At 42.1% G+C, this 27398-nt stretch overlaps 1 protein-coding gene across 4 annotated transcripts in view; it reads right to left on the reverse strand.

The window, feature by feature from the left end:
- GUCY2C (guanylate cyclase 2C) overlaps positions 1-27090 on the reverse strand; it is a 76632-nt gene extending 49542 nt beyond the window's left edge. Inside the window, exons 1-5 of one of the 4 annotated variants that reach the window (XM_045510269.2) lie at positions 26837-27090; positions 25922-26054; positions 14304-14443; positions 3987-4099; positions 2565-2629 (exon numbers count right to left, since the gene is read on the reverse strand). In XM_045510269.2, coding sequence (XP_045366225.1) covers positions 2565-2629; positions 3987-4099; positions 14304-14337 — 212 coding nt within the window. In that variant the 5' untranslated portion in view covers positions 14338-14443; positions 25922-26054; positions 26837-27090. Of the gene's footprint in view, positions 1-2564; positions 2630-3986; positions 4100-6693; positions 6732-7440; positions 11749-14303; positions 14444-25921; positions 26055-26836 lie in introns of those variants that run through there. The other 3 variants (XM_045510270.2, XM_045510272.2, XM_045510265.2) reach the window with 3 other exon arrangements.
- Positions 27091-27398: the final 308 nt, after the last annotated feature.

Below are 27398 nucleotides of genomic sequence, written 5' to 3' on the forward strand. Positions count from 1 at the left end.
TGTGTGGTTTGGTTACTTTGATTTATTCTAAAATGAGTTGTCATTGGGGTTGTCACAATGTCTAGGCTGAGACATACGGACTTTGTGGAGGAGGGCTGAGAAAATAGAGGCTGGGCCACCACCGCTACCACACATGCTGTAAAACCTCAGAAATGCTGTACAGTTTCCCTCCGTGCGCTGCCTTTTTTTCCAGCTCTTCTACGGGCTCCCTTGGAGACAGACGTCACCTGAGGATTTTACTGTTTTCCTTCCCCCACTCGGCAAATGGATCTTCTTGTGGCTCCTAAAACATCTCAGGCTTTACCTTCTATCAGGGCCTTTACAATTGCCAGGAATGCTGTTTCCTTGTCTCTTTGCCTGGTTGATTCTTACTCACCCATCAGGTCCCAGGTTAAATATCTCTTTATCCATCAGGAGAACTTTGCTCAATACCTAAGACCAGGTAATTATTTGGCTGAGAATCTGTTTGATATCTGTCTCCACGAGACTGCGAGCACCGTGAAGGTGGGGACCACGTCTGACTTGTTCACCTCAGCATCTCTGGTCTGCCTGGCCGCATGCAGATGCTCAATGTGTATCTCATACAGGAAGGAAAACAACATCCCCTTCATACGTCAATGCTCCACTGAAAGGTTTCACTGCGTGTCCTGTTGGCATTTCAAACTCCCCATGTTCACAGTCAAGTTTATCTTTTATTTTTATTTGTCAGAACTGTTCCTTATCCAGATTTCTTTTAAAGTGTTTGGAGATCTTCAAGGCCTCTTTGACTACTTTTCGTCCACCCTCCAACATCCAATCAGTTATCAATGCTATTGAGTCTACCTCTAAATATCTTTCAGAGCTAGCCTCCTATTCCACGGCATCTGTTTTCTTGCCAATTTGGGCCCTTGTCACCCTGGCCGACTCTCCCATCTTCAGTTCCTCCCGGTGTGCTCCAGTCTTTCCTCCACACTGTTGTCAATTATTCTTCTCAAAGTTAAGCTGCTTCTTATGACACTTCCCTGCTCAGCCTTAGTGGTTTCTGATGCAAATCTGATTAAAAACACTTCCCTCACTTGGAACTCATGACCTCCTAAACATAGCCCTACTTAATGTTTCTAGTTTTAGCTCTATTTTTCCCCTCTACATCTCTTGCACTCCAGTTCATACAGCTTTCTTCAGATTTTCTGCACTTCCCTGCTGCTTTAGTTTCACACACACTCCTCCCGCTATGAGCTGGCATGCTTATCCCCTCATCTCTACCTGTTACAATTTTACCCTTTCTTCAATGCTCAACTCATATACCATCTCCTTTGTGAAGTCCTTCTCCTCTTGAAGCTTAACTCTCTGAACCAGACTTGACCATTTCCTTCCGGGCATCCCCACCACCTTGTTTGTACCTCTCTGATGGAAGCCGTCTCACTCTGCCTTGTATTGGTCACCAATGTCCTTGTTGCTGTCTCTGTTTTACTTAATTCTCTTCACCCTGACACAACCAAGAAGCGTTTTTGCACATGGAAGTGCCTCATAAATGGTGCATCAATTTTCTCATCCTCCTTTCCTCCTGGGCACACGCTACAGCAATACCAATAAATGGTCAGTTGACACGACAACTGGGAATGAGTGTGAGGAAGGGTGAGAGTCTGTATGCATCTGCATTTGGGTTTGGAAGGTGAGCTCAAAAGGTGTTTCTGTGATGTGTCTATGGTACATGGTGGGCGTGAACAGCTGAGCGTTTGTACAGCTGGGTGGGAGGTGTCCGAAGCCGACTTTGCAACAGAAATTTCAGAAGTCTAATGTTTACCCTTCGAAATGGATCACAAGGGGTCCTTCAGCATAGTTTTCTCTGTGTAGACAAAGGGTGGGCCTTGATTCAGGGGTAGATTAAACAAGTGAAAGAAAGGCAGGTGGGAGGGATTTTGATTGGGGAAGGTGTGATCCGGCAGAACAAAGTGTTTTGTGGTGATGAGAATTACACTGAGGGAAATGAATGAAAGGGATGGAGGTGATTTTCCCAAAGTCAGAGAAATACTTTCATTCTAAAATATTTTGGAAGCTTTTTTCCCCTAAGCTGATAAGGGCACTGTGCAAAGTACTTTAGTATGTTCTTTGCATAACCCTCAGACAGCTGTAAGAACTCGCTGCCTTCCGTGTTCTTACAGACCTAAGGAGGGAGCAGAGCCCCGTGAATGCCCCGCGGTGGTGCGCTTCCCTTGGTGTTTCTGTACAACCTGCCCATACCTCTGGGAAGAGAGTTCCTTTATTAAACTCCTCAAATTATCCAAGTTCGCGATCATCCCTGCTCCCTGCCAGGAGTCTAACTACTCATCTGTACTGTTTTGCTTCTCAAACTCTGCTTTTAGTCACAGAACCACAGCAGCTCTTGTCACCCACCCTCCACTGAGCAAAGGCAGAGCCACCCGGATGAGAGAATGAAGTTACAGAGAGGCAGCACCCTACGAGGGCCCCGCACCCCTGAGTGCATTGCCTTGACTAGACTGCTGCTTGATCAGTCATTTAAATAGTGTTCTCATGTCCTGACTTCAGTTCACAGTGGCATGAAAACAGCAAACCGAACTACTTACTACATCTGGAAGGTGGAATAGGTACACGAGGGCCCCATGAGGACACAGCCCATCTGTTTTTTCTTCTGTAAGAGAAAAAAAAAACATAAAATAATCTCTAAAATTAAATACAGGAATGAATGCACCGGAAAGGAGCTGAAAGGGGAAAGCTCCCAGAAGGTTAGAAAACGTGCTTAGATGTAAGAACGCAGAAGGGAGAGGGGAAGCAGGTACGTCTCAGGCTGGGGAAGAGGCGGCCAGGGAATCAAGGAGCCGAGAAGGGGAGAGGCGGCAGATGGAGGGAGGGCATTCCACTGAAGATGAGCTGACGGAACGTCCACCTGGATTCTCCATCCAGAGGAGGATGTCCAACAGTGGAAGAGGGATGGGCAGACTGTAAGATTAGCAGTATCTTCAGGCCAGAGGGGGCAGAGACAAGATCTAGAGATGCTTCCGGGGGAGAGGGCAAGTTTCAGCTTTAGGGAGAGCTGCGAAGCAAGGCTGGAGAGAACAAAATGCAACGGACCAGCTGGGACACACTGGATCTTATTTTCTACTATTTCTCAAGGGGAACCTGATTAGGAACATTCCACCCTTGATTTTGGAGAAACAGGTTGTATCTCCGTCTGAAGAGGTGCTGGGCGGCGGGCACAGCGTCTCAGGACTGAACAGCAGAGTTTATTCAACTCCCCTCACTCCCCCTCCCAGGACCGAGGAGGACAGCTGTGACCAGCCACACTTCCTCACAGGAGGGAGGCCCATCTGGTCAACGTGATGCTGTGGACTAGAGCTTTAGAACCACGGCTCTGCTCAGCACTCTGCTTCCTGGAGAGCCCTGTCTCAGGTTTCTGAAGGAAAGGGGCATCTCACACACCTATCTGGAACACTCTCCAGCTCCACAAAGCTCTGGTTGGGGTTGGGGTTGGGAGGAGGGGTGAGACAAGAATCTCTTCCCTTTCCTACCCTTTGATGTTAGAGTTACGACTTTAACATTAGGTTTCAGATTCAGCCCTTCAGCAATTAACCTGTGACCTTGCATAGGGTGATGGCTTGGAGCAGATCTCGGGTGCAGGGCTTTGGAATATATTTTTTAACAGGGCCCCTCAGGTGTTTCTTGAGGGACACAAGGGCAAACTGGTTCATACCAACATTTATATTTTTTGACAAGTTTTAAACACAGTTAAAACAATTCCCCTCCATAACACTGGAAGTGTACAGCTAGTACATGGCTCAGGTTCTCCCCACTGTCCTGGGTTCCCGGAGGGCCCTCGTCACTTGGGAAACATACGGCGATAAAGTCAGAGCACCCCATCTGTCTCCAAACCACTCAGTTGCGTAGCTGGTGAGGACGTGAAAGACGCTGACGACAGGTGCCCGAGATTCACACTGTGATCCTCCGGTGCCAAGAGGGTGTGAGCTGTGTCTGCAAAGGCAGGTACTCACTGAAATTATCCTGAGTAGGTCCAGGCCTTCACAGGTGCTACTCCGGCAGTCACTCGACTTATAAATCACACCTTCCGAATAGATGAAGGTAGCATTCACAGTCACATTTAGGCCTGTTATCCAGGAATGAGGGAAAAGAGACGACTAGTGTTATTTTTCAGTGAGTTTATACCAGCCATGAGGTTTATCTTTTGCCAGTTGATCTTGGGGTTGGGGGGAGAATGAATATCCATTTTCAGGCCTAGGATATTTGAGTTCTGGGTACTTCTATTACTGCCTGTCACTTCTTTCCTCTCTCTTCCTCTGTCTCCCTGTCTCTGTTTGTCCCTCAACAGCTTTAGTGAGGTATAATTTACCCATTTGAGGGGTTGGGTGCTCAGTGGTAGAGCACATGCTTAGCATGCACGAGGTCCTGGGTTCAATCCCCAGTACCTCCGTAAAAAATTTTTTTAAATAAATAAATAAGAGATGAGAGTACATACTTATGTAGGACTAGCCAAATAGGAGGTCAATATAAAAAGACCAGTTAGAGAAAACTAATGGAAGTACGGTCAGTGATGGATTTAACAGCAATGAACATTTAACTGATTGTAGCCATGTGCTAGCCACAGCAGAAGTGCTTTTTACCCTTTATCTTACCTAACTCTCATAACAGTAGGGCGAATACAGGGTATATGAAGCCAAGAGATCAGTATGAGTGAGGCTGTGGTGGACCTGGGGGAAGGGGAGTGCATGCGGGGAATAGTAGAAAACGGGGCTGGAGAGGGTCTGGGAAAGCAGCAAGAAGAGGCAGGAAGGGAAGTGGAGGCCAGCGCACAGTCACATGATGAACACAAGGCTTTGGGAAGATGGTCACCTTGGCAGCCGTTAATGTGTAAGCTAGCTCCTCCACCTCGACCTCCCGTCCCCAGCAGGGCCCTGCTCTCTCCTGCCAGCATGAAGAACACTGAAGACGGGCATTGCACAACCCAAGCACAAATCCTGCACAAGGCCTTGCAGAGGGGAACCAACATCTGTTGAGTGATCTCGGACAGCTGACTTCACCGCTGGGGCCCCAGTTCCTCAGCCACTTCTTGCTGGGCTAGAACTGGACGATCTCCGGGACCACCCGCCTAGACTGGGCTATGACTTGCGCGTGCTTTACTTCACTTAATCCTCTCCTGAATCCTCTGAGCTTAATTAACATTATTCTCTTTTCAATTTAAAAGTAAGAAAAAGGAGATCCAGAGAGGTAGGTTAACGTGCTTAGGGTTACCAGCTAGCAAGCAGTGGAGCTGGGTTTTGAACCTGGGGCAGCCTGATTCTAGAACCTGATACTGCAGACCAGTGGCTCTCAAAGTGTGTGCCCAAGATTCCTGACGTACCTGGAGGCTCTTTCCGGAGGTCCAGGGAGTCAAAACTATTCTATAATTCTAGTAAAACATTCTTCACTTTTTTCCACTCTGCTTCTGTCATGGGCATATGGTAACGTTTCCCAGAGGCGACATAATATGTAGTATGGCAACATTGTAATTGCAGAAGCAGAGGTGACTATCTCACCAATACACCCTACTGTTTACGGGATACGTCTGGTAACTTGGCTGCCAACAGCAGCAACAGCACAGCATTAACGTCCTCAATGGGGACAACAGTATCGGTGACAACAGGAAGGACAGCTGCCACTTACTGAGTTCTTGCTACGTTCCAGCCGGTTTATTAGGTACTTTATGTGAATTTCCTCCTTTAACTCACGCCATATGCACATGGGGAACCTACGATCTATTATGATTTTATAGGTGAGGGAATTGAGGCTCAGAAAAGGTGAGATCCCTGGTGAGAAACGGTTGGATAAAAGGCTAGAATATGAACCAAGATCTGTCCGACTCCAAATCTCTGCTTCTAACCACAGTGTTCCACTACTTTATGTTAATGAGAAAGTTAGTTCACAGTGGGTAAAGGTCTTAGAGCGGCAACATGATACACTCTGTGGAATCAGACAGAAATGGGTCTGAATCTCATTTCAAACAATCTATATGACTTCAGCAAAGTTATTAAACCTCTGCGGTGAAACAGCGTCAACATTGCTAATCTTTCAGAACTGAGGTGATTAAAGAAAGTTTATAGCTTACTGAGCACCTGCAAGGTACTCAGAAAACAAGAAAACCAAACTCAGGGAGACTGAGGGAAACAGCTTCCCTACGGCTGCAAAGAGAAAGCTCGGGGACAGGGACTCCAATTCAGGTCCTCGGATTTCAAATCAAATGTTCTTTCTACTATACCAACCCCACAGCCTACATGAATAAGAGGATTTTATTAAAAGATCTCCTAGTTCCCTTACAGCTCCAGATCGGATTCATCTATTTACATCTGAGTCCCAGCTCAGACAGGACTGAAGAAATGCACGTTGCACAGAAAGTTATTACACATATATGATGTATAACATCTACGGCTATTTTAACACAGAATTTGAAATAGAGAAAAGTAAGACGTAGCCTTCTTAGAACCATAAATAACCATTAAGATGTATGAAAACGTCATTGACTCAGTAATTACACTTCCGGCAATCCAGTCTCAAAGAATGGGAAAAAAACTATGTACTTAAAAATGTGTTTCTTAGTAATTTTAAAACAGTTGTGAGAAATTTCAAACAATGGAATATCCTACAATAGGGAATGATTAGATGATTTGGGAAGCTATCTACTCCAAAGGGTACTGTACATCCACTCACACGATGCTATGAAGATTACGCAGCTGTAGGAAAGTCACCTGTAGAATAATGCGAAATGAAGTCAGGAAGGATAGAAATTATTTCTATGCCATCGTGCCCCCAACTATGTTCCTAAAAACAAGAAACCGAGAAGCATTTGAAAAGACACTGGAAACATCCAGGTGGCTGGAAATTACCAGGGGTGATTTTTTTTCTCTTTACATGTTTTACCTAACGTTATAAAGTTTATTTTAATAATTAAGAGATATAGCAAAGAACCGTAACACTGAACGTGACTGCAAATTTATCACGTTGACTATATCTTAATAGCCACCAGAGATGTAGTATGAATGGATGGATTAAAAATGCCAGCGAAAGATTCAGCAACTGTATGAATTCTACTTAATTCATTTTCTTGACTGCTAACCCTTTGAAGTCTCAGGTCCGGACAAAATCTGCCCTCTGAGAAGCTGCAGAAGGGAACATTACGCCTCCCTGATACTGACGGGAAGATCCAGTTTCATCTGGGGCCTTTTAACACCTGGCATTCCCCGGGCCGGGGCCATGCCAAGAGCAGAGAGGAATACGAGTGAGGTAGGGCTCAAATCCTTCTCTCTGAGGATCTCCTGCCTTGAAATAGAAAAGGGTTCTGGGACAGGCCATTAGAGAAGCTTGGGTGATCAGGCGAGGAACGCAAGGTCCTCCCTTAGCAGCCCTTTGCCCCCAGACGTAGGAACAGGGAGGAGAGGTCTGTTACTGTGTTCTTACCAGCTTCACGCAGACGCTGCCTCACTGTTTTCACGCCCTCATTCACCACTGCTTTCAGGTTCTCCAGGGGCTCTGAGAAGGCCGAGTTGTTCATCATCAGGACACTGATCTCGTAGCTGCCATCATGGCAGTTCTGACTCACGTGGGACGCCCAGAACATCAGCCCTGGTCGCAGGAGCAGGGACCACAAAGCCAAGCCCGGGAGCAGCGTCTTCATGACCTCCCTCACCTCAGAACCATGCTCCCTGGGCTCACTCGCTTTACTCTGGGCTTCCAGGGAGGCAAGCACCCCAGCCGGACAGCCTGTAGCTCGGTCCCTCGGTCCACACTTCCCCACGCTCCTTTCTGGTCACCCCAGTGGTCACGTGGACCATAGGCTTACAGCCTGACTGCCGGCAATTAGCAGCTACATTATAGGAGGAGATAAACCAAAGTTCACTTCGTGTGTTTGCTCACAGAAAGGTCAGAGTTATAAACAGGGAGATTACCTGCACCTCACCCAATAAAAGAAAAAAACATCAACTGGTGATACATCACCGAGAAGAGGGAAAAGAGGAAGAGGGCAGTGTTGTATACATAAAAAAATGCTTTGTGAAATGGAAAATAAAGGTCAAAGAGTTTAAGGCAGGCACAAATATGATGGGTTATTAGTCTCTAGGTTATAGTTTCACACTGACACTGAATCCTTAACTAGGAAGATCTGTGTTTCAATCACCCAGTCAGCAACTACTTACTGAAACTTGACTACATATGGGGCACTGTAAGGCACCGGGCATCCTGTCATGGATACATTAATGTCCTCATGGAACACGCATTCTGGTAGGGAAGACAAACATTAGTAAATAATTATGAATAACTGAACAGTGAAAAAAGTGCAGAGTGCTGTGGGAGCACATGGCAGATTAACCTAACTTGTTGCAGAAAGTCAAGGAAGCTTCCCTGAGAAAGTGTCCTTTAAGCTGAGCCCTGAAGGATGAAGAGGAGTTACCTGAATGCAAAGCGAGGGAGGGGCAGAGCTGGTGCAAAGACCCAGAGGTGGGAGGTGGCGGGGATGTTTGAGGAACTGAAAGAGAGACAATGTGGCCGGAGTGAAGAAAGCTAGTCCAGTGGCGATAAAGGATGCCAGAGGTGTGGGCGAGGCTGGGCTATGGGGTTTCCTGCAAGCCATTACGAACCTGGAACTTTACCCTGAGTCATCATCAGATAAATTTTATAAAGATCACTTAGGCTGCAGTAGAAGGAATGACCTGGAGAGAGGCAGGAGTGGGGACATGGAGCAAACTGAGAGGCTGTTTTGGTGGTTTAAGTGAGAGGTGAAGGGGGCCAGGTGAGGGCAGTGGCAGTGGAAATGAGTTCGAGAGTCTTGGTGCCAAAGATGTCTATGGTTAATAAGTTAACAGTTACCCTCAGTTGGAAACAGCCCTGGGAGAGTGCTGGTGTACAATGAAGGAGCTGCAGCAACCCAGCGGAGCTCAAAACCCAAGACGGCCCCGCAGAAACACACAGGAAGCACTGTGTGTGTGTCACTCCATCCCTCGGTCTGGCACAGCTCTGCAACAAGGATCCCCTTGGCCGTGACCTCTCTCTGGGCGGGAAAGGAGAGCAAGTGGATCCCAGCAGCCCTCACCACTGCTGTGGAGACCGGCGGCTTCTGCCATTGAGGACTTCTAGCCTGTATCCACACTGACTCCAGCTGACAGAGCTGTGCCTCCTTGGAGAAGGAGCTGCCTGCCTCAGCTCCCTCGGGGCCGGAGCCCCTACACCTCCTGCCTCAGTGCCACCATGCCTGCATCCCAGACCCTAGCACCAAGAATGGCTGCAGAATGGATGTTGTGTCAATAGCATGAAAACAACATTAATCTCTTTGTGCATCTCCATCCGAGCTCTTGGGTGACCAGCTGCTTGTCAGTGAGCAGCAATATTTTGAGCAGCAGGTCTCAAAAGTGGGCTTAAAATATTCAGTAAACCAGGCTGTATGTAGATTATGCTGTCATGCAGACTTTGCTGTTGCACTTATAAAGCACAGGCAGAGTAGAGTTAGCACAATTCTAAAGGGTCCTAGAATTTTTCAAATGGTAACTGAGCACTGACTTCAACTTCAAGTCACCAGGTACAATAGCCCCTAACAAGAATCAGCCTGTCCTTTGAAGCTTTGAAGCCAGACATTGACTTCTCCTCTCCAGCTATGAAAGTCCTAAATGGCATCCTCTTCCAACATAAGGCTGTTTTGTCTACACTGAAACTCTGTTGTTTGGCAGAGCACCTTCATTAATTACCTTATCTCGATCTCCCGGGCGACTCGCTGCAGCTTCTACACCGGCACTTGCGGCTTCACCTTGTACTTGGATGTTACAGAGACGGCTTCTTTCCTTAAGCCTCATGAGCCAACCTCTGCTGGCTTCAGGCTTCTCTTCTGCAGCTTCCTCACCTTGTTCAGCCTTCACAGAACTGAAGAGAGTTAGGGCCTTGCTCTGGATTCCACTTCCACTTAAGGGAACGTGGTGGCTGGTTGGATCTTCTATCCAGACCACTACAACCTGCTACACGTCAGCAGTAAGGCTGTTTCGCTTTCTTCTCACGTGTGTGTTCACTGGAGCAGCACTTTTAATTTCCTTCAAAACCTTTTCCTTTGCATTCACAGCTTGGTTCACTGTTTGGTCCAAGAGGCCTAGTTTTCAACCTGTCTCAGCTTTTGACATGCCTTCCTCACTAAGCTTCATCATTTCTTGCTTTTGACTTAGAGTCAGAGACATGCGACTCCTCCTTTCACTTGAACACTTACAGGCCATTGTAGGGATATTAACTGTTCTAATTTCTATATGGTTGTGTCTCAGGGAATAAGGAGGCCTGGAGAGAGGATGAAAGATGGGGAACAGCCAGTGGACGGAGCAGTCAGAACACACACAATACTTATTAATTTGGTGGCACCCCAAAACAATTGCAATAATAAAATCAAAGGTCACTGATCACAGATCACCACAATAAATATAATAATGAAAAAGTTTGATATTTTGTGAAAATTACCAAAATGTGACACAGAGACATAAAGTGAAAAAATGCTGTTAGAAAAACGGCGCCAATAGACTTGCTTGATGCAGTTACCACAAAGCTTTAATTTGTAAGTGCTCAACGGACCTGAACTCCCTGATGGCTTTGATTCAGAAGGAAGGCCCTCGGATTATTTTATGGGGTGGGGTGGGTGGTGATGAGTGACTGATAGTGGTCAGGTGTCCCTTGGAGACTTTTAGTGGATGTCAGGAAAATGGTACAGCAGGCTGCAGAGCAGAGGCACATGGCCATCACAACTGTTACCTTTACTACAGGTAACGATTTTATATGCTGCACATTTGGTGCCCAAATGCGGACTCAAACCTGGCTGTCTAACTGTTAATATGTTGCTATTTCCACTTCCTGAGGTAGGAGAAAGAGTACACTGTTTTTGCTTTTTTAATTTGGTCTGCGAATTACAAATATATATATAAAAAAGGGCCATGTCTAAGGATGGATGAAGTAGTAACTGTCAGGTGCTTCCACTCAAACATGAAGACACAAGGTGCATGCAGTTCTGGGAATCCTCTGATTATAGCATAGAACCAGGAAAGGTTTTTCAAAAGGGTAGGAACAAGATAACAGTCTTTCCTGGATCCTTTAAGGCAAAAATTATGTGTCTTCTTTATGTTGTAAAACTATTAACATGTAGATCATAATTAAAGGGAGGCAGGTTCTCCTGGGAAAGTTTCAAGGGTCAAAAGCAAATAATGGAACACTGAGTTGGCAGATTTATCAGCTACACTCAACAGAACAGAACAGCCCTAAAGATACAAGAAAAAAAGGGAAATCACTCCAATGGGAAGGGGCAGCTGAACAAGTCCCCTGTATGTGCCACTTTTCACTTTGGGTTTCTTTTGCATGCTTCCTGTTAAGACCCGCTTCTCACCTTGGAGCCTAAACACACGGCATCTGTCCACTTGGTAGCAGTCCTAGGCTTCCTCTGTCCCTTATCTAGGTGGAGATGCAAAAGTGAGTTTTTCAAATGGAATTTCACCAACTAATGTAACTCATGGAATTAAACATGAATTTTTTTAAATAAGCACAAAGGTAGAGATTCTGATCTGAATTTACTGAGGAAAAGCGGCTATCGTAAAGTACTTTTCTTTTCTCCCCAGTGTTACTGAGAAACAGCTGGAACACATCACTGTATAAGTTTAAGGCGTACAGCATGGTGGTTTGATTTATACGTATTGTGAAATGAGGACCACAATTGGTTCAACTAATATCTATCTTCCCATACAGATACAACAAAAAAGAAAAGAAAGAAGAAAGGAAAAATAAAATTCTCCTTGTGATGAGAACTTTCAGATTTATTCCTTAACAACTTTCCTATCTGTTAGCTATAGTCAGTCATCAGGTTGTACAGAAGAGAATTTACTAACTGATGATTTAACAGACTCACCAGATTAACTGAAACACACCCTGAATGCCTGCAGCCAGTGGGCATGTGTACCTCTGCTCCTTCCTGTTAAGTCATTTGCTCATCAGGGGTCCCTTGTGTCTGTGCCCAAATTTGCTAAATTGATTTATTAAATTATGTCCTTCATTAAATGGTACGCAATCTGATAAAATACATACAAAAACTGCTAGAAATCTTAAACAAAGGCAAATTACTAAGACAATAGCTGTGGCAAAACTGCTATAAACACTGGGGAATAACAAAGAAACCTAAAAAAAAAAAAGTCTGTCCTTAGAGAGCTTGTCAATTGCCTTAAAACTTCAAACACCAAAAGCAGTACAAGATGCACTAGGGGTGTGGCTGACTTAAGAAAGCTGATACAGAGCTCTGACCTGGGGCCTCACGCTCAAAGAAAATTTCTTGGCCCTACATCAACCAACTGGTGAATAAATGAACATGGACATGTTTTGAGATAAAATTAAATTTTTTAAGGTATAAATGTATAATTTTTAATGATTTTTTCTTTAACCTTTTTTTCCTGGGAAGGACATACTTATGGTCCTACTCACATGGTTACATAATGGCAGATGGATTCAGGTAACTAAAAAGCGATAGGTTTTTGCTGAGCACTCAAATGGGCTTGGTTATGCAAACCTTCCAAGTTACACAGAGAGAAATACAAATTGCTATATATATATATATATATATATATAAATAAATTTTATTTTATATACATATAAAATAAAATGAGGAAAATCTGCAGTTCCCAGGGCCAATCCAGGAACAAGGGAAAGAGGAGGAGAGATGGAAAGAGAAAAAGGGAAAAAGGAGCCAACAAGATGGCAAGAGGCTGGGAGCTACACAGAAAGAAATGGCCAGTGAGACAGGCCGAGTGGGATGGGGGCTGAAGACTTTTGAGAACAAGGATGTATAAGATATGAGGTTGCCTGTGTTTTCTTTGAGGAAAAGATGCCTTTCGTCATCCAGACGACAGATATTTACTGGGTGCCCTCTAATCGTTCCCAGCATTGTAGTCATACAAACGAATACATTTCTGTCTCCATGATAATTCTCTTCTAGTGGGAATTTAAAACCGATAAAAGTGGTTAACTCACCCCAAACCTTCAGTCAAGGCTGTGCCATGTACACCCTGTCTCACATGTGGGAATCATGGAAAGGTGCTCAGATCTGTTTAGAGATGGATGGGGTAGGACCGGGAACAGGATGGCTCCATGACTCTCCGAAGCAAGTCTGAAGTCAGAGGTGATCATGGTAGTTTAAGACTTTAGGCTTTGATGAAATATTGGGACGTGTTTTTGGACTTTCTACAAATACGCAACGAGATTCAAAGTAATCTTATCTAGGGCACAAGGCAGGGGGACCCGACGGACACACGAATCCCTACCATGCGCCGGGCTGCGTATCTAAATCCAGCACCGGCGTCTGGATGCTCCAGGCTGACAGGCTTGTTTCTTTTCCCCGTTATACCTGGAGTCCTCCCCTCCCCAATTCCAAAAGAAACTCTATTGAATCCTTGAGCAGCGTCTTCCTCTCCTTCTTCCCGAGCTCATTTTGTGCAGTTTTCTTACATGCTCAGGAAAGGCTGGACTGGGTGGTTATTCTACTTGCAGGGACGGGGGAGTTAGCTTCAATTTCCTAGTGACTCTTGGATGAAGTCCTGTCCAGGTGGCTATGTTTACATACGAAGGGAAGGATGTGTTGGAGACAGTGATAATGCATCTCAGCTCTAATCAAGTTCTCCGTGCTCTGGAAATAGCTTTGTTTTCTCTTACCTCCAACACACGGAAGGAAAAAGGCACAGTCCATTCCCGAAGCTGCCAAAGAGTGGTTAGTTGAGCTGGTAAGTCAATCCTGAAAAAGGAGCTCTGTATTTTCCTGTAGAGAAGCCAGGTATCACCCTCCCCCCCGACCCCACCTCAGGGCGGCTGAAGGATTACTTCCTCATATGGGTTGAACTAATAGCTTGGGAAAGAAGACAGTGCTCAGTTCCCTGACGTGCAAACTTTTTATGAACAGAGTAACTGTCCGTTTTGTTTACTGACGCTTCCTTAGCAGGGAGTTGGGAAGGCAAGACGAGCATTTAAAGAGGAGAGTTGTGTATTTTGAGATAAAGAGGAGCTTCTTTGAGTTTCAGGAGGCAGTTTGATATACTTAAACAAGAAACCTAACCCCAGAGAACCCGAAGCTGGATCTGAATCTTGTTTTAGCTCTTTGCTAAGCATATGAACTCGGGCAGATTACCTACATTTGCTGTTCTTCGGTTGTTTTATTTATAAAATAAATTTAATTTCTATTCTAGCCAGTGAGCCTGCGCTGTGACTCTTGTTGGAGTTTGGACGTGGGTAGGTGTGCCAGATGACTGATGAGATTTGCACGAACAGTATGCGCTCACCTGGGGTTGAAGAGTCACACCACAGGTGATTCATTCCCAGGGCAACAGCCAGTGAACTGCAGAATTCAGCCGCTGTTCTATTCTAGCCCGTCTCCCATCCAGCCCACACACGTAGGCCTTAGTTCAAAAGACAAAAATATCTGGAATAAAAAACCGAAAGGACAGCCTGATATAGAACTCAGCAGACTATTAAGTCACAGATACAATCGCCAGGGGCCCTCTAACAGGTTCCATCATGTAAAGGAGAGGAAAGCTGTTCTTCACTTGATCAAAAACTGGCACCTGCTCTGGCACTTGGAGGGTCCTCCACCGTGGTTGCCAGGAGCTGCTGGGACTGGGGCAACTCCCAGTGGGGGGCTTCAGTGTATTAGCAAATTGGGCCCACCAGGGGGCAGAACCCACTGGAGACCTTCATGCTCAGTGTGCCTACAGCAGTGCCCAGGACAAGGATGCTTACAGGACAATATTCAAGACAATATTCAAGATACGCCTAGCACATCCAGAAATACAAGAGCAACAAGTGAAAACTCAGTAACTACTGCTGCCGTGAAATTCATAGATTCCAGCATGGGGAGTCTGGGTGAGTTAAAGTAGAATAGGGCATTTTAAAGTTCCTGGCCCCTGGTAGGTGTTCAACAACTGTAAGTTATGGTTATTCCTTGATGCCATTCACGCAGCAGAATCAATAGCCCCTTCCTTTGTGCCATCTCTGTCTGTAGTAGGTATATCTTCTCTAATTTTAATTGAAATTAGTTGTGTTGAAAAAGTTAAGCGTATGACAACTTTACTGTATCAGAAAAGAATGATAGCGGAAAGAAATTTCAGCAGTATTCAAGAAATATTTATAGGGCTAGATGTGGTGTAAAAAGTACCCCTAAAACAAATATTTGGAATGTACCCCAGGAACAAAAACTTAAACTGTATTTATTTAGATAAACTTCTTTATTGTTTGAAATATATTTATAGGGAACCCGCAGGATATATTTGAAAGAAGAAAAGTTCTGAAATGTACAGTATTAGATATTCCTTTTCACATTATGCATGAGACTAGGAAAAATGAGTTTGTCGAATGCTTAAAACGTGGCATAATTTTTTGAAGGAGGAACAAATGCCTGATGAAATAGGATGAGATGCAAAGAGAAAAAAAAGATCAAGGGGAGAAAAGTCTTATTAATCCTTCAAGATGGCAGAAATTGGTTGCCCAAAGACACATCATATAATTGTAAATGTGACCACATTCCACACATCATTTTTCTGTAAAAAACTGAAAGGAGTTTTATGGGTTTGCTATGGGAATAATACATCGGTTTTGAGTCTGCAGTCATCTTTTTTTTAATATTTGGAGCCAAGACTTCTTGCTTTTAGGTCTCAAACACCTCTACAGGCTTTTTAAACTCTCAGAAATCTAGACAGTGATAGACTGTCCCTGGTAAGTAAGGATGTAAAATAGTGAGTAAGAAGCCAAGCCCATTTATGGCTGGCATCACAACATCCCTGTGAAATAAAAGGAAAGAGTGTTTAAATTGAGGTGTTTGTCAGAGAAGTGAAGGCTGAGAGTCAACAAAACAAAGTACAAAGCTGTAAATCTGTCAGGAAAGGAAATACAAGTATATTGAGGATGTGAATGTGGAGGCTAGTGGAAATTCTTGGCATAAATTTAGAGAGAAAGCGGCAAGGTAGACTGAAACATAAAAATGAAATCAGCAGGAATGATAACAACCATGCTGGAAGTTTGGGATTTTGCTACAGAACCAAACTTGGGTTCACTTGACTGCACACAGTAAATCTCCTGACACCTGGTGGTGGTGAAGGAAAGTACAGAGTTTACTGTAAGGCGCCAGACAGGGAGCCTGGGGCAGCTAAGGCTCTAAAAAGTCCCAGCCCCCTAGTGGGCTTCAGGGAGGCATTTTTAAAGGCCAGGTGAGGGAGGGGAGTCACAGGGTATGTGATCAGCTTGTGCACAACTCTCCTGATTGGTTGATGGTGAGGCAACAGGGTGCTGTCATGGGGTTAGCATCAATCCTCAGGCTCCAGTAGGTCTGGGGGCTCTGTGCTCACGGGAATCAAGTAGTTAGCATCTTTGTTATCATTGTAACTTGCATCCTGACTTTTTAAAGATAACTGTATATACTACGATGCATCAAATCCCTTTGTATATACATCGCTATTTTACAATAGCGTAATTTTAATTCAATAAAGACAATAAGTCAACAATTTAAAAAAGTAGTGTCTTCCATTTGGCAGGGGTTTCAGGAATGTGCATCAGATGCTGCTATCTGGGTACTTCAGAAAGGAAGTAAAGCAGGGGATACAGGGGAGGGATCTGCACCCCCCAACCCCAGGAAGGCCCCATGGGTTCCTGCTCTGTTACAATTTTACCATGAAAAAAATGGAGGAAGTCAGATCATGAAGTTTCTGGTGTCAGATTTCTTGTGTGCTGCTGATGGGGACTTTCTGCATGACCCCCATAAAAGAACTAGAGACTTAAAAAAAAAACAGGTATATATTTGCTCTTAAAAGACGGAGGGTTAGGAGAAAACAAACTAGTTTTACAGTTTAATGCTTTTGAACTTAGGAAGGGAGGAAGAGGTGGACAGCACTTGAGATGCAAGATTCAAATCCCCTCCTTCCCCTCCTAGTTGAAGGGTTCCTAGAAACGGTACATACTCGGATGAAGAGGAAACACTCCCTAAATTGGACCATGTGAAGAGCATGGTGAAGATGCCTGCAAGGATGGAGACGGCTGAGGACCCAGAATGGAAGCTCTGGAAAAGACCGTTAGAGAAAAAACGATGAAAACTTCGAGGCCTGACCCAAGGATAGAGTCCGACTTCGTTAAACCAGCTATGACTTCTCTGCTGATAAATGTCTCCTTAATAAAGGTCTGTGTGTGAGGCAGACAACAACAACAAAAAAAAGATGTCTATCCTTAAAATGGAAATTATTGGACTTGAAGAGAAAATTTTGGAAAATCATGACAGGGTCACTGAAGTGGAAGTTGGGGAAAACTCAAAAGGCCATCAGTTAGCATCTGCCAGGCACTGAGCACCTACTTGGGACTCGCCACTCCAATTACTTCGTTGACTCTTCCCCACTGTATTTTGGAGAGTTTTATTATCTGCATTTTAAGGAGGAAGAAGAATCTTTGGGTCTAAGGCACTTGGGCTGTAAGGAGTAGAGCCAGAGTTTGGATCGGTTTTGCCACCTTCCAGAAGCAAAACCCTTTCCACTCTGAGGTTATTAATTGAGACAGGGGCTAGGGAGGAGAGCATGTGGTGAGTCATCTGGAGGGGCAAGAGGTTAAACCAAATTAAATAACAAAGAAGCAGTTTCTGGAAGGAGAGTGAGGACATTCGGAGAGGAATAAATTTGACACATAAAGGTGTTAAAGAATATAAAAGGATAATAGACATAAGAAAGCGAAACACGTAAAGAGAAAATGGCAAAAACCTGGGAGTGCTTAATGTGTAAGGATATGATTACGTGTCATACAAGGCATTTTGTTTAGTTAGCTTTTATGAAAAAAAATTATAAAAATGAATGGACCTTTAGACGAATAGATGGGAAGTATGATAGTTTGTGACCAAGTTTGTCTGGTTATGGTGTCCGCGTTTAGTCTCCTCTCCTGTGACAAGACTCAATCTTCCCTGGTGGATGAAGCTCCCAGGGAGGGGATTTGTGACAACTGAGCTCCTTTTGGAGGATCTGTCTTTAGGTAGCTAAGGGGAGTTCAAATACAGATACAAGGAGCCTTTCCTTGTATTTGCTGTTTTTCAAGTGCCGACAGCTCAAAACAATCAGTGTACCAAAGTGGCATTTTTGGGGGGTGGCATGATTTGCTGTTCTTCACTGTCTACACTTTCTTCCTAGGAGATCTCATCCGTGGCTGTATCTAATCTCTAGAAGGTGGTGACTGAACTTAAGTTTTACATCTTGAACTCTGACCTCTTCCTGAACTCCAGATTCAAAAACGTAATCATCCTGATGATTCCACTGGGATGCGGAATAGAGGCCTCAAACACAGCATGTCCAGAACAGAACTCTGGATTGCATCCCCCTGTATCATGCTCCAGTCTTCACCATTCTTAGGAAACGGAATCCTCATCCACCCTATTGTTCAATCAAAATCCTAGGAGTCATCCTTGATTTCTTTCTTTCCTTCATCCCCCACATCCAACAGTGTAAGCAAATCCTATCAGCTCTGCTGCCACATTTCCAAAAAAAGGTTCACTCCTTCCCTCTGTATTAGTACCACCCTAGTCCAAACCATCAGATACAGTCAGCGCCCTAACTGGCCTCCCTGCTTCAGCTTCTGTCCTTTTACAATCCATTTCCTACACAACAACCAACAGGTATTTTTTAAAAGAACTAAACCAGATTGCGTACTACTGCTTCCTAAAACTCTCAGTGGCTTGCCACTATATTTATTATAATAACAATGACCACACCTAGTATTTACCGAGAGCCAAACATAATCTAAGTGCTTTATACAAACTCACTCAATCATCACAAAAGTCTATGATGTCACTTTCATTATTATCCCTGTTTTTCAGATGGGGAAACTGAGGCAAGACTGGTTCAATAATTTGTCTGAGGTCATGCACATGCCGAGTGTTGGTTCTGGTGGTGTTCAACCCTAAGCAATCTAGCTCTAGGGTCTGTCTTCTTAAGCAACACATTACTGTCTCTCAACAGAACCTGAATTCAGAACTTTACATCAGCAGTTCTTAATCTTTGGATCTCAGGATCCCTTCTTAAAAATTACTAAAGGCCCTAAAGACTTTCATTTATGGGGTTTTAACCATTGATACTTATTACATTAAAAATGTAAAAAAAGAAAATTTAAATATTTGTTCGTCTATTTTAAATAATAATATTAAACCCATGACATGTTAACATAAGTATATTTTTATGTTGGTGCAGTCACTATGGAAAACAGTATAGAGGTTCCTTAAAAAACTAAAAATAGAGCCACCCTCACAGCGAAAAAAATGTGACAATTAATATATGTATGTTCATGTATAACTGAAAAACCGTGCTCTACACTGGAATTTGACACAACATTATAAAATGACTGTAACTCAATAAAAAAAAGTATAAATAAATAAATAAATAAATAAATAAATAAATAAATAAATAAATATAGAGCTACCATGTGATCCAGCAATCCCACTCCTTGGGCAGATATCCAGAAAATATTATAAATCTAAGTCAAAAAGATACATGCACCCCAGTGTTCATAGCAGCACTGTTTACAACAGCCAAGACATAGAAACAACCCAAGTGCCCATCAACAGACAATTGGTTTAAAAAGATATGGTGTATATACCTACATACATACATACACACACACACACACACACACACACACACACACACACACACACACACACACAGGAATATTACTCAGTCATAAAAAGAATGAAATATTGCCATTTGCAGCAATATTGATAGACCTAGAGAATATCATACTCTGAGTGAAGCCAGAGAGAGAAAAATATTATATGACCTCACTTATATGTGGAATCTAAAAAGTAATACAAATGAATCTATATACAAACAGAAACAGACACATAGACATAGAAAACAAACTATGGTTACCAAATGGGAAAGAGGTGGGGAATAAGTTAGGAGTATGGGATTAACAGATAAAAACTACTATATACAAATAGATAAGCAACAAGGATCTACTGTCTAGCACAGAGAACTATATTCAGTATCTTGTAATAACCTATAATGGAAAATAATCTGAAAAATACATATATAACTAAATCATGTTGCTGTACTTGATATTAACACAATATTGTAAGTCACTTACACTTTAATAAAAAATTTTTTTATTTTTTGTGCATGCTAAACATGCACTCTACCACTGAGCTATACCCTCCCCCTTATATTTACTACTCTATTGTATCTGTTTTAATTTGTTGTTTTGGTTGAAGTTTATGAAGAAAACCTGGCCTCACACAGACATGCAGCTGAAAAAAGGGAGCAGTATTTTCATAGCGTTTTCAGATACTGGCAGATATACTTTGATTTTATACCCAAACTTGGTAAGTGGCATCTTCTCAAAGGTTACTTGCAATTTGAGATCCGGAACCATATCAAGGAAATTTCATACTCTGACATATTAAAATCTATCGAGCTATCTTGCTTACTGATTGAATCTTTCACACCTGCATGATTTTTAACTTCCTGAATTGGTTAATTTGGAAAATACTATTTCATCGAGTTATGCAGATCTTTCAAATGTTAACACCTTACATTTTACAATATCAAAATATCATATCTATTGTATCACCATTGATCTATTAGAAAAGTCAAGTATCAAGAAGATATCAAGAAAATATCAAGCTCATGGTTTTCCAAGTTTTTCAAAATTTTAATTTTCACTTGTATGCATGATTTTTTTAAATCATTGGTAACAAGTACTGTCAGTTGTGTTCCTTGAAGTGGCAGAGTCACTTGTACTTTTTGAGAAAATGTCTGCCAAACACTCAAGTCTGAATAATGATCATCTGTCTCAAGTAAAAACGGTTTCCATGGAAAGGTGACTCGTTCAGCTTGCACCTCAGTCGTACCCATGACGTGCGGTGCATGTCTTCATCCACTCCATAATGGCTGCTCATAGTCTGGCACCACTGCCCCGACTTGTGCTGAGGTTACAGTAGTTTTACCCACCATTGCTTTTGAACTATTAACTCTAATGTCAACAAAGAGAAAAAGGCAAGTAACATTTTAGCGTTCTTTTGAAAATAGTTGACTTTGTTGACCCTTTAAAGCATTGTGGGGACTGTCACCCAAGAAGTCTATGGACCACACTTTGAGAACCACTACTCTACATGGAAATCGTCTTGCCACGTTGCAGGTCTCATCACCTACCCTTCTCTGCCTTGCTAAGTTCCACCCACTTAAGGACGTATGCATCAACTGCTCCCTCTGCTGGGAACTCTCTGCCACCGCTGTCTTTATTAGCAGATTTTAGCTCAAATGGCACCTCCTAGAGACACTTCTTGTGATTAACCAGTTTAAAGAGCACCTCTTTTCAAATGAACTATTTTACAAAACAGAAACAGACTCACAGACATAGAAAACAAATTTATGGTTACCAAAGGGAAAAAGGTAGGGGGGAGGGATAAATTGGGAGTTTGGGATTAGCAGACACAAACTACCACACACAAAATAGATAAACAAGGTCCTACTGTGTAGCACAGGGAACTATATTCAATAGCTTGTAAAAATCTATAATAAAAAAGAATATGAAAAAGAATATATAAATGTGTAACTGAATCACTAAGCTGTATACCAGAAACAAACACAACGTTGTAAGTCAATTATACTTCAATTAAAAAAAAAATAAGAATAAAGAGCAACTCTTTCTCCTAGTCATTTTTATTACATTATTCTGCTTTACTTTCTTTGTAAGTTATCATCATGTGATATTGTCGTGTTTATTAATTAATTGATTTGCCTCCCCCATTAGAAGTTTAGGTGTAGGATTCAGGAATTGAGCTGTCTTATCATTTCTGTATCTCCAATTCCTAAAACAATGAATATTTAAAAATACCTTAAGGAATAAAAAGAAAAAGTAGATCTTGCAGTAAGTTGAAAAGCACAAAGCCTTCTAAGGTGGTTTATTATAGTTTTCAATATTAATCTCCCAATGACTGTTATCTCCTGACATTTTTGTGGTTTAAATGTTATTATAATCAACGTTAATATTCTCTCTACACCAATACAGAACTTGTAGTCTTCTATTTTCCCCTTCCCATTATTACACTTGGGTGGAATGCTTTTTTTTTTAGGGTATAGAGGAAGAAGCTAGAAAGGCACTTAAAATATTCTTCTTCTAAAAAAAAAAGTAATTTCTTTCATAGTTTTTTAGAACATAGTGTGTGTAAAGGTTAAAATCTATGACCTATTCGGGGTATTTGACATCCTTAGTATATTGGGTCTTCTTATTCAGGAACATGGTCTGTCCCTTTACCTACATCTTGATAGATGTATCTAAATGAAGTTTGCTATTTTCTACATAAGTATATTGTATATTATTTATTAGAATTATTCATAACTACTACATATTTATATATATGTTTGTTGTTGTTATAAGTAAATTGTAAGTTGTGTTTTTAAATTTCATTGTTTATAGACAAATTTTATTTTGTTTGTATTGATCTTGTATCTGGCAACCCTGCTAAACTCTTTTGTTACATACTAATAATTTGTGGATGAAAGAAGTTTTTTTGTATGAAAGCACATCATTTACTAAATTATTTTTTTCTCTTTTTATTGTATTGTCCCAAATAGAAATGGGGAGATTATGCAGCTTAGTTTGCCTCAGTGGGGAGGTAAGACAGTTTTTATATTCCTATTTCCCCTCCTTTCTTATCTACTGTTTTCACTTAACAGTATATATCTTGTTATATTTCTTAAAGATAATGTGTTTTAAAATTTCACCATTAAGTAAGGAATTCACTATATGGATTTAGTTTTTCTTTTATTTTTTAAGATTCTTTTTATCATGTCAGTGACATTTCCTTCTATTTCTAGTTCATCACTGTCCAGGCTCCTCTAATCTTTTTGCCCCAGTATCTGACTTCCATTTTCAACGCCATCTCATAAGCGCTGCACGGCCATTATTATCCCACACTCCACGCAGAAAAAGAGGAGGAAGAGGGAGCTACATAAGATCTCTCATTTGAGTTACCCTCCTTTTTAGTCAGGTTTCCCAGAAGCCCCATCCCACAACTTCTACACACAGAACTCAACCACAGGGCCCCTCCGCTCAGCACGGGCCCTTGGAAATACAATTTTTCTACTGAGTGCATTATCACTCCCAACAAAACTTAGGTTCTGGTATTAAGAACAAAGAGGAGAGTGGATAGTGGATGGGTCACCAGTGACATCTGTCACAAACAGTGTCATGATAAAACCAGTAAAAATAGGAAAAAGAAATAATAATAGAAAAACATAAAGTAAAATGGAAAAAAGAATCATGTTTACAGTTGTTTAAATGTGAATGGACTGAATTCTATTAAAAGCTTAAAGGCTGCTAGATTAAGTTAAAAATATAAAACTGCTAAGAGTTACTTAGAAACAAAATTATTTTATAAAAAGGCTGAACTGAGGCAGCATCTTTCTTCAGTTTATCTTATCTTTCAATGAATAAACAAGAGATTAGGGTCAATGATAATGATAATGAAGATGAGTAACCATGTTGCAGAAATGTAGATAAAGATGTAGAAAATGCAGCTATGTAATTGAAAACATAAAAGTACCTCCTTTTTATATACCTAGAATGGCTAATTCAATGGTTTAGCAAATTACAGCTTAATATAAAATTTATCTCTAAGATAGTTTGCTTTTAATTAAATTTCATATAACTCATAAAAACGTATTAGACACCAAGTACTTATTGGTATGCACAAGTGTAATCCTCCAGATACTACAGATGCTATTCAGATTTTGGGACATTATGATTTTGAGTGAGCTCAAGGAGATGAATTTTGTGAAAGATAACCTTAGAACATAAAATATGTAGGTATTTATGTATACAAATACAAAAACATCTAGGTAGAATTTTGGATTTGGTAAAAAGCAAATCTGTTTATTATCAGAATATAGTCATTATCATAATGTTTAATGCCAGTTATTAAAGAATTACTTAAGCATAAACATCAACTAAAATTTTTGTTTGTTTATTAGTTTTTATATTCCACATATGATATTTAAAAGTAGCCCTTCTCTCCACCTGTCAGGCCACTTTGCTTCCTGTGCTGCTGAAATTACCATATAAATGTTCCTCAATCTCCTCTCCTTTATTTTACTAAAAGGGTAATGAATAGCCCAGTATATTGTAAATTCAAAATACAGCATATTCCCTCAACAGCCTTTGTTATCAACAGAATCCTGCTTTTGCTCAATCATCAGTGTCCCTGAGGGTCAAAAGAAGCAGGATGTCTCCCTAGCTCCAGGAGTGAATCTTAATTAGGATAAAAAAAAAAATATTAATTCAATTCTCTTCACCTGTGATTGCGTTAATCTTTGACAATAAATTAAAGTATTCCACCACTATCCTTTTACCATATTTTCACTAATCCAAAAATATTGAGTGCTTCCTAGGTGTTAGGTCAAACCACAGGATGGTCTGCCCCATCCCAGGTATCCGATGTATCAAAAACTCTAATGTGAACTGAAGACTCAGATAATCAAATAGTTAGCTGAACCACTCATCACAGAAGAATTATCTTCAGAAAGTTATGCACCTTGAACAGGAGAAATAAAGTCATGCAACGTCTGACAAAACTTCACTTCACAGGGAAATATATTCAGTATCTTGTAGTAGCTTATGGTGAAAAAGAATATGAAAATGAATATATGTATATTCATGTATGACTGAAGCAATGTGCTGTACACCAGAAATTGACACAACATTGTAAACTGACTACACCTCAATAAAAATTTTTTTTAAAAGTGAAAAAAAACTTCACTTCAAATAATTTAAGATTACTTTTCTGATGTTATTTGTATAACGTCAAATTGTTCTAACAATTTTACCTCCCCCTAGTTACATAATAAAGGATGTAGATATTTTATGCATCATCCCAAATAATCAAAATAAAGCTGTTAAAATTGAGGGGAGATAAACATTATAATTAGATCATCAGTGTATTAAGAATTGCAGGTGCCAAACAGTAGTTGAGGTGAGGTAAAATAATAATGAGTAATTGGAATTCAAGTTAATTGACACCCAAAGGACAAGAAAAAAAAAATTAAGTCAAAAAGAGTTATTCAGATTGATAAAAGGTACTACCTATAAAGAAGGTATGGCAGTCATGAAATTTAAATAGCAAATCACACAAGCAAATTATATAAAATAAATACTATTTAAAATGTGAGGATAAATTGACAGCAACAAAATATAGCAGGAGACAATGTGATACTATCAGGAAAAAATATACATTGAGTAGATAAAAACAGCAACATGGTCTTTATTTGGAAAATACAATAATTAACATATTGAACAAAGAGCTGTAAATTGAATTGTCATATTTGAAAACATACACTATGCCTCCTTGTCCAACATCCATAAGGAATTTTCAAAAAGTGGGCAGAAGTAAAACTTCAATAATTTCCAAAGAGAAGAAATTGCATAGGTCACATTTTCCAGACCGTTTTTTTTTTTTTTATTATTGAAGTATAGTCAATTTAAAATGTTGTTAATTATCTGGTGTACGACATAGTGATTCATTCATATACATATATATATTCCTTTTCATATTCTTTTTCATTTTGTCTATTACAGGGTATTGAATATAGCTTCCTGTGCTGTACAGTAGGACTCTGCTGTTTTCTGACTTATGCTAAGTTGGGGATTTCATAGGTACATTATCTATCCACTCAAATTCACTTACTCACTCAACAATTACAAAAGCACAGAAGTGTGCCAGACTGCTGCTTCTTTTTCAGTAATTCAGTTTGTTGTGGGGTTTTTTTTTTTTTTTTCTCCACATGCATTTAAGAAAGTTGAGCTTCTGGGACTATCTCACTGCCCTAGAAATTTAATTAATACCAGCCCCATGGACACGCTTGAGTATGGAATACAACTTAGTACTTACATGTGAAACGTCAGCAAACGGGAATGGGGCCTCTGAGCAGTGGCACATAAGGGTTAAGGTCAAAGGGTACGGGATCCACCAGGGCTGGGTTCAAATCCTGGCTCCAGTACTTCCCCCATATCAGTTTCTTCATCTGTAAAATGGTAATTAATAATAAATAATTCATGAATTTGCGAAAGAATCAAATGCGATAATGGAATACAAAATGTTCCAAAGTGGCTGGCATTCAATAAATGATACGTTGCCTGCCTCTGCTGAGGGAATACAAGAAATCTTTCCCTGGCAAGAAGAGTACATTTGAGAAATAATTCACTTAAAGAGAGATACGCAGCGCTGTCAAGGCTGGGAAACTACCCCACAGCCACTCCAGGCAACAACCACCTCCAGGAAGCTTGGTGGTTCCACGAGCCCCTTGCCCACCTCCCTCATATAAATAGGTTGGCAATGACGCAGTCAGGAGTAAAGCTGACTTCGCTTCCCGCCTCGCCGCGCTGGTGGCCCCTGCCCGGCCGCGCGCAGGTGTGGTCCCGGGTCTCCAGCCCCTGTCGTCGCGCCGCAAACGCACCGCCCCTTACTTGGTCTCCCAGGCAGGATCCCTGTATAGGATTCCACGACTGCACAGCTCTCTCGCCCCCACCATTTTCACCGAAACCCTTAGAACGCAACCCGCCGCCCCTCTCCCTTCGCAGCCCCGCCGCTGGTTCTGAAGAGGGCCTTTACTGGGAAGCGCTTTATCTCCGGCGCTATGTCCCGGCTGCGACCCGGTCACTCGACCCTCTCCCCTGAGCAACAGCAGGGCCTGGACTTCGAGCAGTTCGCTGCCCTGCGCCCTGGCCGCGCTGCCGCCTAACTCCTAGTTACCGCAGTCAGGGGTTCGAGCACCTCCCCCGGGTACTCCGAAGTTGGGATGCTCACCTGTTCGGCTCGGCTGCCTTTGTGCAGGTGACCCACGGGTAGCGCAGGTGAGTGGACTCGGGCCTGGCCTTTGACTTCGCCCGCACTCTGCCGCCCTGCATTCAGCGTCTGAGCTTGGTTACCTCTTACTCAAAAAGTCCGCGAAGAAAAAAAATATTCACACCCTACAGGACCTCGGCGTTCCACACTAGCCCTGCATCTCACGCTTTCCTATTGGACGCCGCGAAATCCGCGGTCTCCGAGGCCGGGCCTGGGGCCACACGGGCAAGAACCGCCCCCTCTGACACGTGGACCTCCTATCCAATCAGAGGCAGAAAGCCCCGTCAGCCTATTTGCATACCGATACCGTATATATGCTCAAGGCCTGCGTGCTCGGCTTTCGCTTAGCAGTGTCTACCGCTTCTAAGACGTGGGTTTCTTAAGGAAGTGGTGCCTGCTTCTCCCGAATGAAATCTAAAGTCAGCAGTCCAGCGCCTGAAACACAGAAGAGCAAGGTCACTACTGCCCAGCGTCGCACTTCCCAGGCCATGTCCTGAACGCCAGCGCTGAGCTCTCTGCTGAG

The sequence above is a fragment of the Camelus bactrianus genome, chromosome 34 (assembly GCF_048773025.1).
Source record: "Camelus bactrianus isolate YW-2024 breed Bactrian camel chromosome 34, ASM4877302v1, whole genome shotgun sequence".
Lineage (NCBI taxonomy): Eukaryota > Metazoa > Chordata > Mammalia > Artiodactyla > Camelidae > Camelus > Camelus bactrianus.